We start from the raw sequence: 12,729 nt of genomic DNA on the forward strand, positions 1-12,729 counted from the left end.
GATCCATTTCAAAGACACTTGCACGGCAAAAAGTTTGTCATGCATGGGAAGGTCTGCCGAAAGCTAAAGGGAGAGACAAAGAGATTCCTCAGTAAACAAAGATGGTCCAGTTGCTCAGTTATATGTGTATTGCTTTTTTTGACCTCAAATTGGAGACCTGAAACTAGCCTTCCCTCATTTCACAGCTGTGTCCTAATGATGAGGAAATGGTTCTTGTAAGCTGAGCATCTCTCAGTGTCTTTTCTGCTTTGCCTAATAAGCACGTATCAAGGCAGGGAGAGACAAAGTTCTCTTGTTCTTCATAGGAATAGAAATACCCATGTAGATTATCCCATTTCACCTTGCTTTTCCAATAAAGCATAATCAATTACACGGAATCAAGGTGGTGGGAAACACTGACGAAGACTCATCCCATGCAGAGGCTGCTCGTGGGAAAGAACGGTTTGCACAGGGCTATTGGCTGCAATTAATCCACCTCCCTGCAGAAATTTCATATGTAAACATCTCAGTCAGTGTCAGACAGCTGCAGTACTAAGATTTTTTTGTTTTTAAAACCGCAGGAGCTTAGAGGAGACCAGAAAACCTCTATTCTGAGCAGGTAACCTCATTAATACTATTACTACTTTATCATTTGTTGTTTAACACATACAGTTTGAAACCTTATTGCATATTTTATTTGAGCATAGGGCTTGTTTCTGCGTGATGCAGAGCCCTTCCGCTCATAAAGGAGACCTGGAGATTATAATTTATTTCTTTAGATAATCTAAAATTGTTTGTCACACTGTTCAGGTGAAGTCTCCAGCTTCACCTGAATCACTGAGGTTAACTCACAATATCTCAAAATATTCACAATTCTGTGCCTTCTGCACCAGCAACTGCAACAGTCTGACAAACTTCTCCTCTTCTTCATGTTCCCAGCCGCTGTGTTTCATTCATTCTTACAAAATATCTGTAATCTTCTTATCTCTTTCTCTTTGTCTTTATCTAGTCTTGAAATATAAACACTTCAGAGATACCCACAGGGAAATGAATTTATGGCACCTGGAGGCTTCTCTGATAAATGACAGCCATGGCAGTAAAGTAATACTACAAGCAACCTTTTGTAGTCCCTTGAAAAGCATCATTATAGACCTGACGGTTGCAGAGGAACACCTGTGAGCGACAGGATGTATCCTTTTGTATTCCAGAATTATGGAACTTATTCACTAGGTACAGGAAAAACTTAATAAGACTTTTTATTAATTATTAAGTTTTAATAAGACTTAAAGATAGTTCTTTAATTAGAATAAAAATGAGAAATAAGAGAGCTAGAGAGTCTATTAGGGATAGAGAAGCCAATGGAGCATTGTTCAAAGAACACATTTTAAGGCAACTTATAGCTTCATTCAAACAAATAGACTAACAATCCTTGTGATACTTCTGGTTGTAAAGAAATAGTTCAATGCATCAACAATTCAATCATCCAAATGCATCAAAACTCACATAAAGAGTAAGTCTTATTTTTTATTTTCCAAAAAGGCAGCCAAAAAGTTCTTAGTAATAGTGGATTATTTCCCACATCTCTGTGGAGATTTAACTCTCAAAGAAATGATGGTACTGTATTTCTGTGCTGATAATTTCTGCAGAAACACTCAGGAAAACTGTTTTATTCAATGTAGCTGGGTTCATCCAAAGGTAAAGTCACAAAGCTGCAATTGCTAAAGAGAAATAATGGAACTTCTGTCAAATAATGCCTTTATTTTCCTTTTTTCCTTCCCCCGTAACAAGAAGGAGAAATATAGAGAGCTTTGGAGAAGCGGGAAAAACATCTATAAGATGCTATGAAAAAACGTGAAAGTAGTGAAGGCTAGCAAAGCGTTCTTAAAAAAATTGACAAAAAATTCTAAACTAAAAAGACCTAAGGGATACTTAAATTTGCTTTGACTTAACAGAAATCAGATTTATAAAATACATATCTCTATCTCGCTATCAAGTAATTTCAGGAGCACTCTGCTCGGCATCTGAAATTTTTAGCAAAATTTACCTTAGTTTTAGAGTAGAATAAAGGACCCTTTTTTCCCAGGGCAAGAGAAGCAATTTGCACTACAGTACCCACTGGCTGTGAGTATGATATAGCCGCCAATGACTGTCGTTTCACTTGTGCCATTGGTAATCTAAGTCCCGAACTAGTACTCTCAACACCATTACCAGCCCTGACAATGGCATCCCATCGGAAGGCTGCAGTGCAGGACCCCCCGTGAAGCTGACCCGGCACCTGTGCAGCCCTGTCAGGAGGGTCCTTCCAGGTGGGCAACACAAAGTGTTTGGGTTTTTTTAAAAGAATTCTGGTTTGTTGTGTTTTGTTTTGAGAGGGGCTTGTTTTTTTAAGCATGCAATAGATAAATAAAAGATCACCAGGCCCCTTTTCAGTCTTCACGAGATGTGGTCTAGACCACAAAGTTTTGTGCAATGGCCATGAAAGTGTACAGAAACAGTACAGGAGTATACAGTAGTGCATCCCCTAAAGGGAAAGCAACACATGGGCTATGTGAAAAACACAGGTAACAAGCTGCTAAGGCAAGGAAAGGCTCTTCCTTTGTATTTTGTTTCTCAACTGAATGTGAAAACAGAGCCTGAAGAATTTTGAGTGTCTTCACAACAAATCAATATATTTTAAAGCTGCGTAGACAGTGAAATACTATCTTGAGTAGTCATAATCAAATATAGCACATGGGCTCTGCGATGCCAATTCCTGCGAACTACAGAAACAGATTATTGCTTCTGCTAAAACTTCAGTGTTTTGTAAGAACCTCATTATAAATAATAACTGCCTGTGGTAGCCTAATGTTTTTAAGGGCTAAAGCAGCAGCTAAGTCAAGTATAAGCTGGCGTTTCCTTCTGTTTTTCACACCTGATACTGACATCTTCTCAAATTGACGGCCAGCACAGAAGCCCTCTCTGCCACCCAGGGAAAGTATGCTAGAAGTTGCATATAATGTAAATTATAAAGTTAAACTGTGTTTTGAGCACTTTTGTGCCATTAGCCCTGGTGTGACACAGAAACCCAGGCCACCCCGCTGAGGAATCGCCTTCAGCCGCGTCAGATTGAGACAGCTCATTTTCTCAGCCTGCCACGGGATTGTTCCCTGCTCTGTTCATAACTGTACTGCAAATTTAAATGTCACATGCAATGGGGCATACACCTAATACTAATGGATGTGCCACAGTACAATGCTTTCATTATTCTTTTTTTTTTTTTTTTTTTTTGCTTTTTCCTGCTTTGTAACATTATTCTATGTAATTACACCGCTGCGCCCTCCCTCGGGAAGCTCTCACTTCGTTGATGTAAGTGGAACAGCATCACTCAGAAATGAAACACTTCTTTTCCTGCCGTGGCAAGACTGGTGGAAGGTTTAAATGATCTTCTTTAAACCCTACAAAACAGACAGTTTCTGTGGAGGGTTTTGAGGAAAAAGAGGACAAATTTTCGCTGCAAAACACAGAAAGTGCCTTGGAGACACAGGGATTGGGAGGGAGACTGGTAGACTGAGAAACTAAGAAAGAAAGAAAAAGCCGAGGTAAAGCCAAGGAAGAGTTAAGGTTTATGTCTGTCCCAAATAATTTTTGGATTTGGCACTGTTTGGCAAGGTTACACTGTTATTTGCTATCTTTCCCAAATCACAAACTCGTATAAAGCAAGAGCCAGTTTCTTAGATATTTTGCAAAAAGAACTTTAAACCACAATCTTTGCACGATAATGAATTATATTTTCATTTACTGAGCTGCATGTACTGGTGGTTTTATTGTGTCATTGCTTTTCAGTCAGAGTTATTCATTGATTTTTATAGTTTTGCTTTAAATTCAATGGCCCAATATAGTCCATTAGAGCTTTTAATCTTCTTCCCTTTTTACAGTAGTTCATTTACTTCCTTTCAGAATTTTTTTCTAGTAAAACTGTTTGAACAGTAAATACTGTTGTCTGCCTTACAGGTGCAACTGACGGAGCAGGGATTATCAGCTGCTATCCTGTCTCTGCCAATACAAGCCAAAACCCTGTGGCCAGCTGACTGGGTGATGTGAGACGGTGTCAAGGTAATTATTACCATTGATCATTCTCACTTTGGGTCTCTCTTATTATTTTATTTGCACTGTCCGCTTATAGAAGCTGCTGATGCTCAAAGTAAGTGGGGGAAATGCAGGTGGAAATAAAAAGCTCATCTCTATCCCTTTGCCCCAAAATCAGAGGGCACGCCAAATCATTTCCAAATTTCTTCCAAATAAGGTCATGTACTGCCCAGTGGGAGGCTCTTCTCAGCAGTTGAATTCAAGGGCCATCAACAAATCCTTCATTATAAGCTCCTATGTCTATCACAGCCTTTGCCCCTGGTGCAGTCCCAGTTCTTCCCTGCCTTCATCCCTCCCTGACTCCCACTTCACATATCCTTTGGTTCCTGCTACTTCCAGCTGCTTTCTTCCTTGCAGACATATCATAGGAAGAAGTCACAGATGCCTTTCCACTACCTCTGTTACATCTAATTCTGCAGTGAAAAAATACGTTCAACCAGCTCTGCCTGAATATACACAGGTATTGAGCGCTGCCCCTAATACAAGGCAGCTGTTGAACAAATATTTTGTCTAGAAGGAGATCATACAGACGCAAAAGTGACATTTTCCTAACCCAAAACTGTACAGTGTGAACCCATAGCATTCCGCATTTTTATGAAAGGATCTGCTTTCATTATGCTTTTAGTAAATATTTAGTCTTTAGAAAAAATGTGTCCTAAAGGTTTATTGATTTTTTTTCTTTTTTTTGGTTGCAGAAATCTGCAGGAAAAGGTAAGACTAGTGCATTTTATGAAGACACATAGACATAAAAACATTTTACTTCTACATTCATTACTGGGTCTCTGTTCTAATGGAGGTTTCTTGAATTAGTGGTAAAATATTTTTTCAAGGTTAGTAGCCACTTGGACAAAACTGTTAGTTTAGCATACAATAGAATACAAAGGACTATTTAAAACATTATTTTGCAGAGAAGAGGTTTCAGTCCTACTACTATCCTCTTCACTCCAAAGCCTTTATAAATCTATACCGCATGTATTAGTTATACAAATTATTCTGTTTTCAAGGCAGACGTGCTTTAAATAACTCAAACCTCAAGAAACAGGGTGAGGTCAGGAGAGAATTATGATTTAAAAGTCAAGATAAAAATAATCAGTCCTTCTTTCTTCCCTTCCTCCCTAACAAGGCAAAGGAAAAAAAAAAAGAATCTGCACAGCAAGGATTATTTTCTCACTCATAGTATTATATTGGATAATATTGAGTGCTATTTCCTTCTACATATACAGGGCACAAGCACAATCATTCTAATGTAACTGGGATAATTGCTACCAGTTATATATATCTGGTGTGAATCTCAGAGTTTTCTCTTGCTAAAAGGTAATTTGTGCTATATCTGAACAGAGATTTTGAAAAACAAAAGTTAGATCCTTGTTGTTTGTTTCCTTTTTTTAAAAAAAAAAAATCCATTTAATATGTAACCCTATGAAAATTACTGTGAAAAGAAAGCACATTGTGTGTAAAATCTGTCTCTGTTATAACTTCATGCCTTCACAGCTAATTTTATATAGTCATCATGAACACGACTGAAATTGTAAGGAGCTTGCTTTGCAATTTTATACGGAAAACTGTTAGAAACCTAATCCATAATGCAAGACAGCAGAACGCTTTATAGGTAAATTAGCCACAACACAGCAATAAATCAAAGTAAGTCCCATCTGTCATTTTAGAAGCAGTGGGAGTCTATTACAGTTTGGCACAGGTATGACGCAGCCGGGCGGATAGCACTTGGCTGGCATAGTACCTGCTGTACTGGGAGGAACCAATCACCTTCTTAGAGATGCGAGGCAAAAATAACCAGCGCAATTACCCCAGCAAGACTGACCGTAACGAGAAGCTGAAACACAGTAATGAAGTAGCAGCACAAAAGAGGAGAGCAGCCCTGTGAGAAAGTTCTGACCGATTTATATTCCTCTCCTAAAGTCCTACCCTCGCATACCGTTCAGTTCCACTTGAAAGGAAACAAGCTGCTTTATTTTGTTATCACTGTATTGTTAAAGGTGAGCGACTTCTAATTTTTGATTAGGAGGAAAGGGGGAATAGCTTTTGTCCTTATGTGTTGCAATAGTTCTTTCCCATTTCAAAACCTGGGAAGATCAAGGTCAAATTAAATATCACGGCTATGTGCAGCAAAAATTCAGGTAATTATAATAAACAAAAATTGATAAAAATGAGCTCACAGAAAGAGAAAGCAAGTGATATCAGTAGAGGCCCTATTCTGACACAACAAATATTTCAGTGTTCGATGAATAAGTCTCTGTGCAGCCCACACTGGCTCTCACGGCTGTATTTACATAGTCATTTATATGTCAGAAGGTGGAGTCCAAAATGGTCTTAATTATGCATAAAAATATTTAAAAGAATGCACACAAATAAAAGAACTAACATATTTACTTTATTTATTTATTTACTTTATTTATTTATGTTCTTTTACATGCGTGTTCTTCTAAATTATAGTATGCACCCTGTGAAACAGAATATCTGAAAATTTTTTTCTGAGCTGCAGCCACGTGTTTTTTCCCTTTCAGGATGTTTTATAATTCAGTTGTACCAAATATCTTTCAATAACTTGCCTTATTCTAAGAAATCTCAGCGCTTTCTACAAGGATCAATAAGGGTCACAGAAGAGAGGAATACTACATACATCTATTTAGCAGCCTGTCACCTGATGTTTGCCAAAACAGCATAAGATGATAAAATGATTCAAAAATAATCCAAAAGTTAGAGACCGATTTCTAACTATAAGACACCCTAGACTTCCAAATAAAATCACAAAACCAAGGATTATGACTTCCAGAAATAATCTACAGATACTCTTTCAGGCAATGACCCTCAATTATGCCTAAATATTTAGGAAATAATGAATTTTCTACTTTGCAATACTACAATGACTATAATGCTTTTGACACAGTCAATACTCAGTCCTGAAGGTCTGAGACTGTACAAAATTTTTAGCAATTCTTGTATACCTGATCACTTGTAACGTACTTCAAAAAATTGTTTACTATTTAAAATATTGTGCTGTGGCAAAGCTAATTAGGATACATATCTGTGCAACCCGATGAGATTTTTATAAAAACTTGCAAAACTACAGGCTGATAGTCAGTGACAAAATATTGCTCTATTTCCCTTTTCTTTTTCCTTGAGAGTAGATTTAACCATAGGATAAGGTAAACCATCCCTCATTCTCCAAAACAGGTAATTCCTTTGGGGTGGCACGTATACTGTAGCACAACTGCACAGAAAAGATAAGACTTATCTGCCAAGCGGCTCACCTTCTCCGGCAATCTCAACATGACATGACCTATTGCTAAAATTATGCTGTATAAGTGAAAATAGACTATTTCTAAGTAAAAAGAAGGAGTTGAGACTTGTCACAGAACATTTTTGTGTTACACTATTTTCAGGCTTTCTAAAAACCAACAGCAGCATCAGAAAACCAGGAGGTCCTTTTTTTAAAAAAAAATGTGAACACCATGAAAAGCTACTGAACTTAGAAATCAGTATTTCATGAGAAACTTTGCTGCTTAGATCAGATCAGATCCTGGAATTACGTGCTAAAACTCCAGTATTGCAAGTTCAGCTGGGTGTCTAAACTTCAAGTTCTGCAATTTGTATTTTGAACATCTGTTCAATTTAAGCAAAAAAAAAAGGCAGCACAACTAGATTTTCAAAGATTTTTGTGAGTACTATATATACTATGTCGGCAATGGAAACTCTTCTTTATCTGTTTCACTCTATCTCATCTGAGTCTGGACTCCTGCAAGTGCAAACTGGCAAAAAATTACACTTCCATTTACATGTATACGGATATTTTTATTTAGTTTAATAAAAAATATACCAAAAGCTGGTACAAGCCTAATGAAATAGTGATGTGGTCCTGAGTTTGCTGTAGCTTTTCCTTCCCTATGCATTTGCATCATGATCAGAATTGCCATTTCCCGGACTCCTGTGGGAATACACAAGTCCCTGATACTTACAGATGAGATACTTACAGATATCTAAGATTTTCCAGAAAAGTTTCCTAGGTGCCAAAGCAGTGCTAATGAGCATGCCAAGAACGCGGCACCTGTGTTGTTCCACCTTCAGGCTAACCACAAAGTGCTTGAAACTTAAGAAAACGTGGAAGAGCTGCCTCCTATTCCTCTTACAAGAATGCTGAGGCATCACTGGCTGAATGAGCGGCTACCAAGTCTTGAGGTGTCACCCTCTATGCCAATGACCACCTGGAGTGCATGGAGTTCTGCCTGGGGATGGATGAGGAGCCAACCAAGAGCTTATGGGTCAGGATTAAAGGGAAGGAAGGGACAGGTGATGTTACAGTGGGGGTCTGCTACAGGCCACTTGACCAGGAAGATCAAATGGATGAAGTCCTCTACAGACAGATAGGAGCAGCCTCACGTTCATGAGCCCTGCTCCTCATGGGGGACTTCAACCACCCTGATATCTGTTGAAGGGACAACACATCAGGGCATAAGCAATCCATGAGGTTCCTGGAGTGTGTCGAAGATAACTTCTTCCTCCAAGTGATAGAGGAGAGTTGCTGTTAATGGCTTGATGTCCAAGCAGAGACCAGTCACGAGTGGCATTCCTCAGGGACTGGGAAGGGAAAGGGAATCACACTTTGGCCACTGCTGCCCCAAAGCTGCCCCTGGGAGCTTGCTGCCTTTTGCAAATGCCTGTTGACTGTCTCACCATGGACTACATGGACAATTTAGATATCCAAACTGAAGCTGTGATGGGCAGACTCAAAAAGCTGGTGCAAGGCCTCGTGCTGCAAAATCTAAAGCTGCCCTCCTGCCCTAACTCTGTTATTCATTCGCAAACATTTCTTTGGATGCTTAAAAAATTAAAAACGAACAATCTGTGCTTCAAATCCTGATGCTGTCTATGCAAAAATACACAATATCAGTTAGTAAGTCGCTTTTAAATTACTTTTATATGCAATTATTGTTTTTTCTCTGTAGAAAAGTACATTTAGGTCCTTTTCTCCCTTTCAACTAGGCTGATTTAACTGAAGATGTGCTAAAAGACCATAAATTAAGAGAAAAGATAAAAGCAGAGTATAGGGAGATGTCCTTTGGGACATTTGAAGTTGATGTCAAGGCCAGAATTCTCTCACAGCTTTAATAGTGATTTAACATATCTTCCCATGACTGGGACAGCATCCACTATATGGAGATACTTGTAATTTTTTTTCCGTTTCCTGTGAGATGTATATATTGAATTAAACACATATTATACCTCTTTACTATTTTCAATTGGTAAAATTACTTTGATTGTTTTTTTCGTTTTTTAAACATTGTGTGCTTTATTTAGTTCCTCACCAATAGAGGAAAATCAAAATATACAAAATAATACCATAGTGAAAATTGATCTAATAGCTGTTGTTTTATCAACCAATTTAAAAAATCTTTATGCTGTGAGACAATCTGTATGCTACTACAAATTTTGCCTCTATTAGCTTGTTGTGACTTTGTTCCCAGATATTTTATGCCCATGATAGACTGGAACAGAGGAAATACTAACCTGTTTTCAATCAAGACTATTCAATGACATCCACAGCATTAGGTGAACATCTTCCTATTAAAAACTGTCAAAATATCAAGGACAAAACATTTAACTAATGATCTTCACCTCCTTTTCAAGTGGCTGTTCATTTGGCTGCTTTGTTTCACACTAGTTTGTTAAGAAATGCTGCATATGTACTTCTGGTTCTTTCAAATACATGTTGCCTTTGCAAAGACAAACGTCTTTGAGATGTGGTGACCTCCTTGACATTAGGAAATCTCAAGGGTGTTATCACTTAAAATATTACTTTTATTTACTACTGCATTCACATGTGACTTATACCAAAGACGGGAAGGGGAGTGCTAAGATGCCACTGATTCATTGATTTATCCAGTCCTTTTATGGCCTGTCAGACTTTCTTACTGAAAAGGGAATACGGACTGAGTATACCTGGCTTGGACATGTCTTTCTCCTTTGTCAGGTATTGGCCCTTCACTCATTGATACCAAGATCTGATGTATGTATTCAATCTGAGAGGCATTTTTTCTCTTAGAACAGTTTCACACACTTCAGCAGAAAAACATCTGAACTTCTTCAAAGTGACCAGAATGTACTAATGCATCCTTTTTTTGTAGCATTTTTTGGTATGTGATTTTATTTTCCACTTTCTAAAATTTACAGTCTATAATCACTGTGAATTTCCTCTGACAAATGATGTCTTTGGTGCGTAACAGTAAACGTGTGGAGCAATATTTGTTTTCTTAACAAACTTTGATTTCTCTCAGCATGCAATGCTTGGCACAGGTTAAATTCTTAGCTGGTGCTCTTAGGTGGTGTTTGACATATTTGACTTAATGAAAGTTCTCTTGTCTTCCTGTGTTTATTTCTTCCATTTTGAATTACGCCTGTTCTAGTTTCGCCTAGCCTGAGCTTTGGGAGGATCTGAATGAGGAAGATAGGGTGATTTCAGCAAATATGTCACTGTGTGGGCTTTCTTGCTTGCAAACTTCTGTTTTAAACAGCTGTGAGATGAATGTGTCAGCCACTGGATAATTCTTCTGTTACTGGACTTACAGCTCATCCTTTACGTCTCCTTGTCTCTGATATATTGACCCTGTGGTTGCAACTTGAGCTTAACAAAACTGAATGCAAACTCTTTTTCTCCCACACGCTCGCAAATCCTCCCTCTTTGCCTACTTGCAAAGAAAACACCACAATCCTTCCTACTAGAATCTTTTTTAGACTTTTCCCTTTTTCTTGCCCAGAAATGCCAGGGTCACCCTCTTCTCAGCTTACTCACTGCCGGGTTTTTCCCCCAGGCTTGTGTTCCACCACACCGGGATTTCTGCCCAGTTTGCCTTTCTGGACTTTCTTGTGGACGTATGCCAAATACTATTGCTCAGGCTGTGTTTCTTATTTGCTGATGTGAAATCTCTGATTTCACTACTTTGCTCAGGTGACCTCCTTCCTGGCATGGCCTCTCCAGACCTCCATTTATTTTAATAAGCAATTTTGGCTTCTTTTAAGTACCTCAGCAACTCTACATGCTCATTGTCCCTTGATAAGGTTCTTTCCGATTCTTTCTCCCTTATGCCACCTTACCTAGCCTCATCTACTGGTTTCATAGCTTCACCCACATTTGCCTCTGACTTTTATTACAAAAGTGACAGTGTTAAATTTTACTTGTTCCAGAAAGTTCCCACTCTGTACTCATTTATGTCTTTTTAATTGCAATCACACCTAAAAGGAATCAAACAACCTTTTTCTTCCTGTTTCATAAAGAACTGTCTTCTACTAAACTCTCTCTACTTTTTTACCCTTTGGCCACCGTTCCTTTTGTCCTTGGAGAGGACCTAAGAGGTCGTGGATTAGCATGCAAACAATACCATTATTGAGCAAACAAAGAACTCTTCTGAGCACTTCTCTGAGGTAGTTCCAAGCAAAACTAACTAATTTGGTCTGGTCCTCATTTAAAGGCCATTCTTTTGACATGTTCAAGGTTATCCCTAAAGTACAATCTAAAGGAATGACAGAAAATTGTAAAGACATACCCAAGCTACTGATCTCAAGGCCCTTGTTCAAGTTACCTTGATCAAGTACCTACAGGGTGTAGCACAGGGCTACAAAGCACAATCTGAACCAGGGGATGGAGTTTTCACAGAAGACTTTAAAGCAAGTTTCACATGCAAGATTTCATTCAATGCATGCGACACGCAGAACCGCCTGCTCCCTAAGGAAAGTGGGTCCATGCAGGAATATGCTGAGCTCATGGAGAGTTCTGAATTCCTTTGTGTTCAATGAAATCTGCCACAGGATTCGGATACTAGCATTATTTCATGTAAACTCATTCGGCCTTTTCCATAGCTAAAACATCCCATTAATCTATTTCAAAACTTAAGGAGTTAAGTTGAAATGAGTTACCTTTTCTTGATATTGTCGCCGTGAGGAATCCAGAGACTGAATGAGGGCAGTGGCGTGACCAACAAACATGGCGTAGCAAGTTGCCCCCACAATCATACTCAACATGGTTATCCAGAGGTCGGACATGCTGACGGGAGCGCGGGCTCCATAACCAATGCAGAGCATATGGCTCATGGCTTTGAAGAGTGCGTATGAGTACTGCTTTCCCCAGGAATCGTTCTGCAAGAAAGGAGACAAGTGACTGAGCCAGCAAGCAGCTGAAGGGGAAAATAGATTTGTACCTGTATAGTGGGATCATAGATTACTGGCTGTGAAAGAGCAGTCTGATAATGTATCCTCTGTGCATGAGAAGAGATATTCCTTCTAAATTAATTGTTAGATAAAGCATCAGAGATTCTGCCAGATAATACTTAGCACAGTGGGATGAAATAAAACTGACTATTTTTAATACATGATTGTATTCCTAAATATGGGTGTTAACCTAATTACAAGGAGACTAAAGGTCAATTTTATTTTACAGTCCATGGAAGACAGATTAGAAAGAGCTGAGCACGCAGACTTATCAAGCGCAAGAAGGTAGTATTTCGTTTTAATATGCATGAACATACTCCTCTGGCCCCATTTCTTTCTTTTCGGAGTTGTCCATTTTAAAACACAACCACATTGCATCTTATCAAGGACAGAAAAAAAAAGTGTTTG

The 12,729-nt window shown here is 38.6% G+C and overlaps 1 protein-coding gene across 1 annotated transcript in view; it reads right to left on the reverse strand.

The window, feature by feature from the left end:
- HCN1 (hyperpolarization activated cyclic nucleotide gated potassium channel 1) overlaps positions 1–12,729 on the reverse strand; it is a gene marked incomplete at both ends in the record, with an annotated part of 202,572 nt that overhangs the window by 55,525 nt on the left and 134,318 nt on the right. Inside the window, one exon of the mRNA XM_082497157.1 lies at positions 12,031–12,249. Within this exon, the coding sequence (XP_082353283.1) occupies positions 12,031–12,249 (219 nt within the window). The remainder of the gene's footprint in view (positions 1–12,030; positions 12,250–12,729) is intronic.

The sequence above is a fragment of the Vanellus vanellus genome (genome assembly GCF_965231255.1).
Source record: "Vanellus vanellus genome assembly, chromosome: Z".
NCBI lineage: Eukaryota > Metazoa > Chordata > Aves > Charadriiformes > Charadriidae > Vanellus > Vanellus vanellus.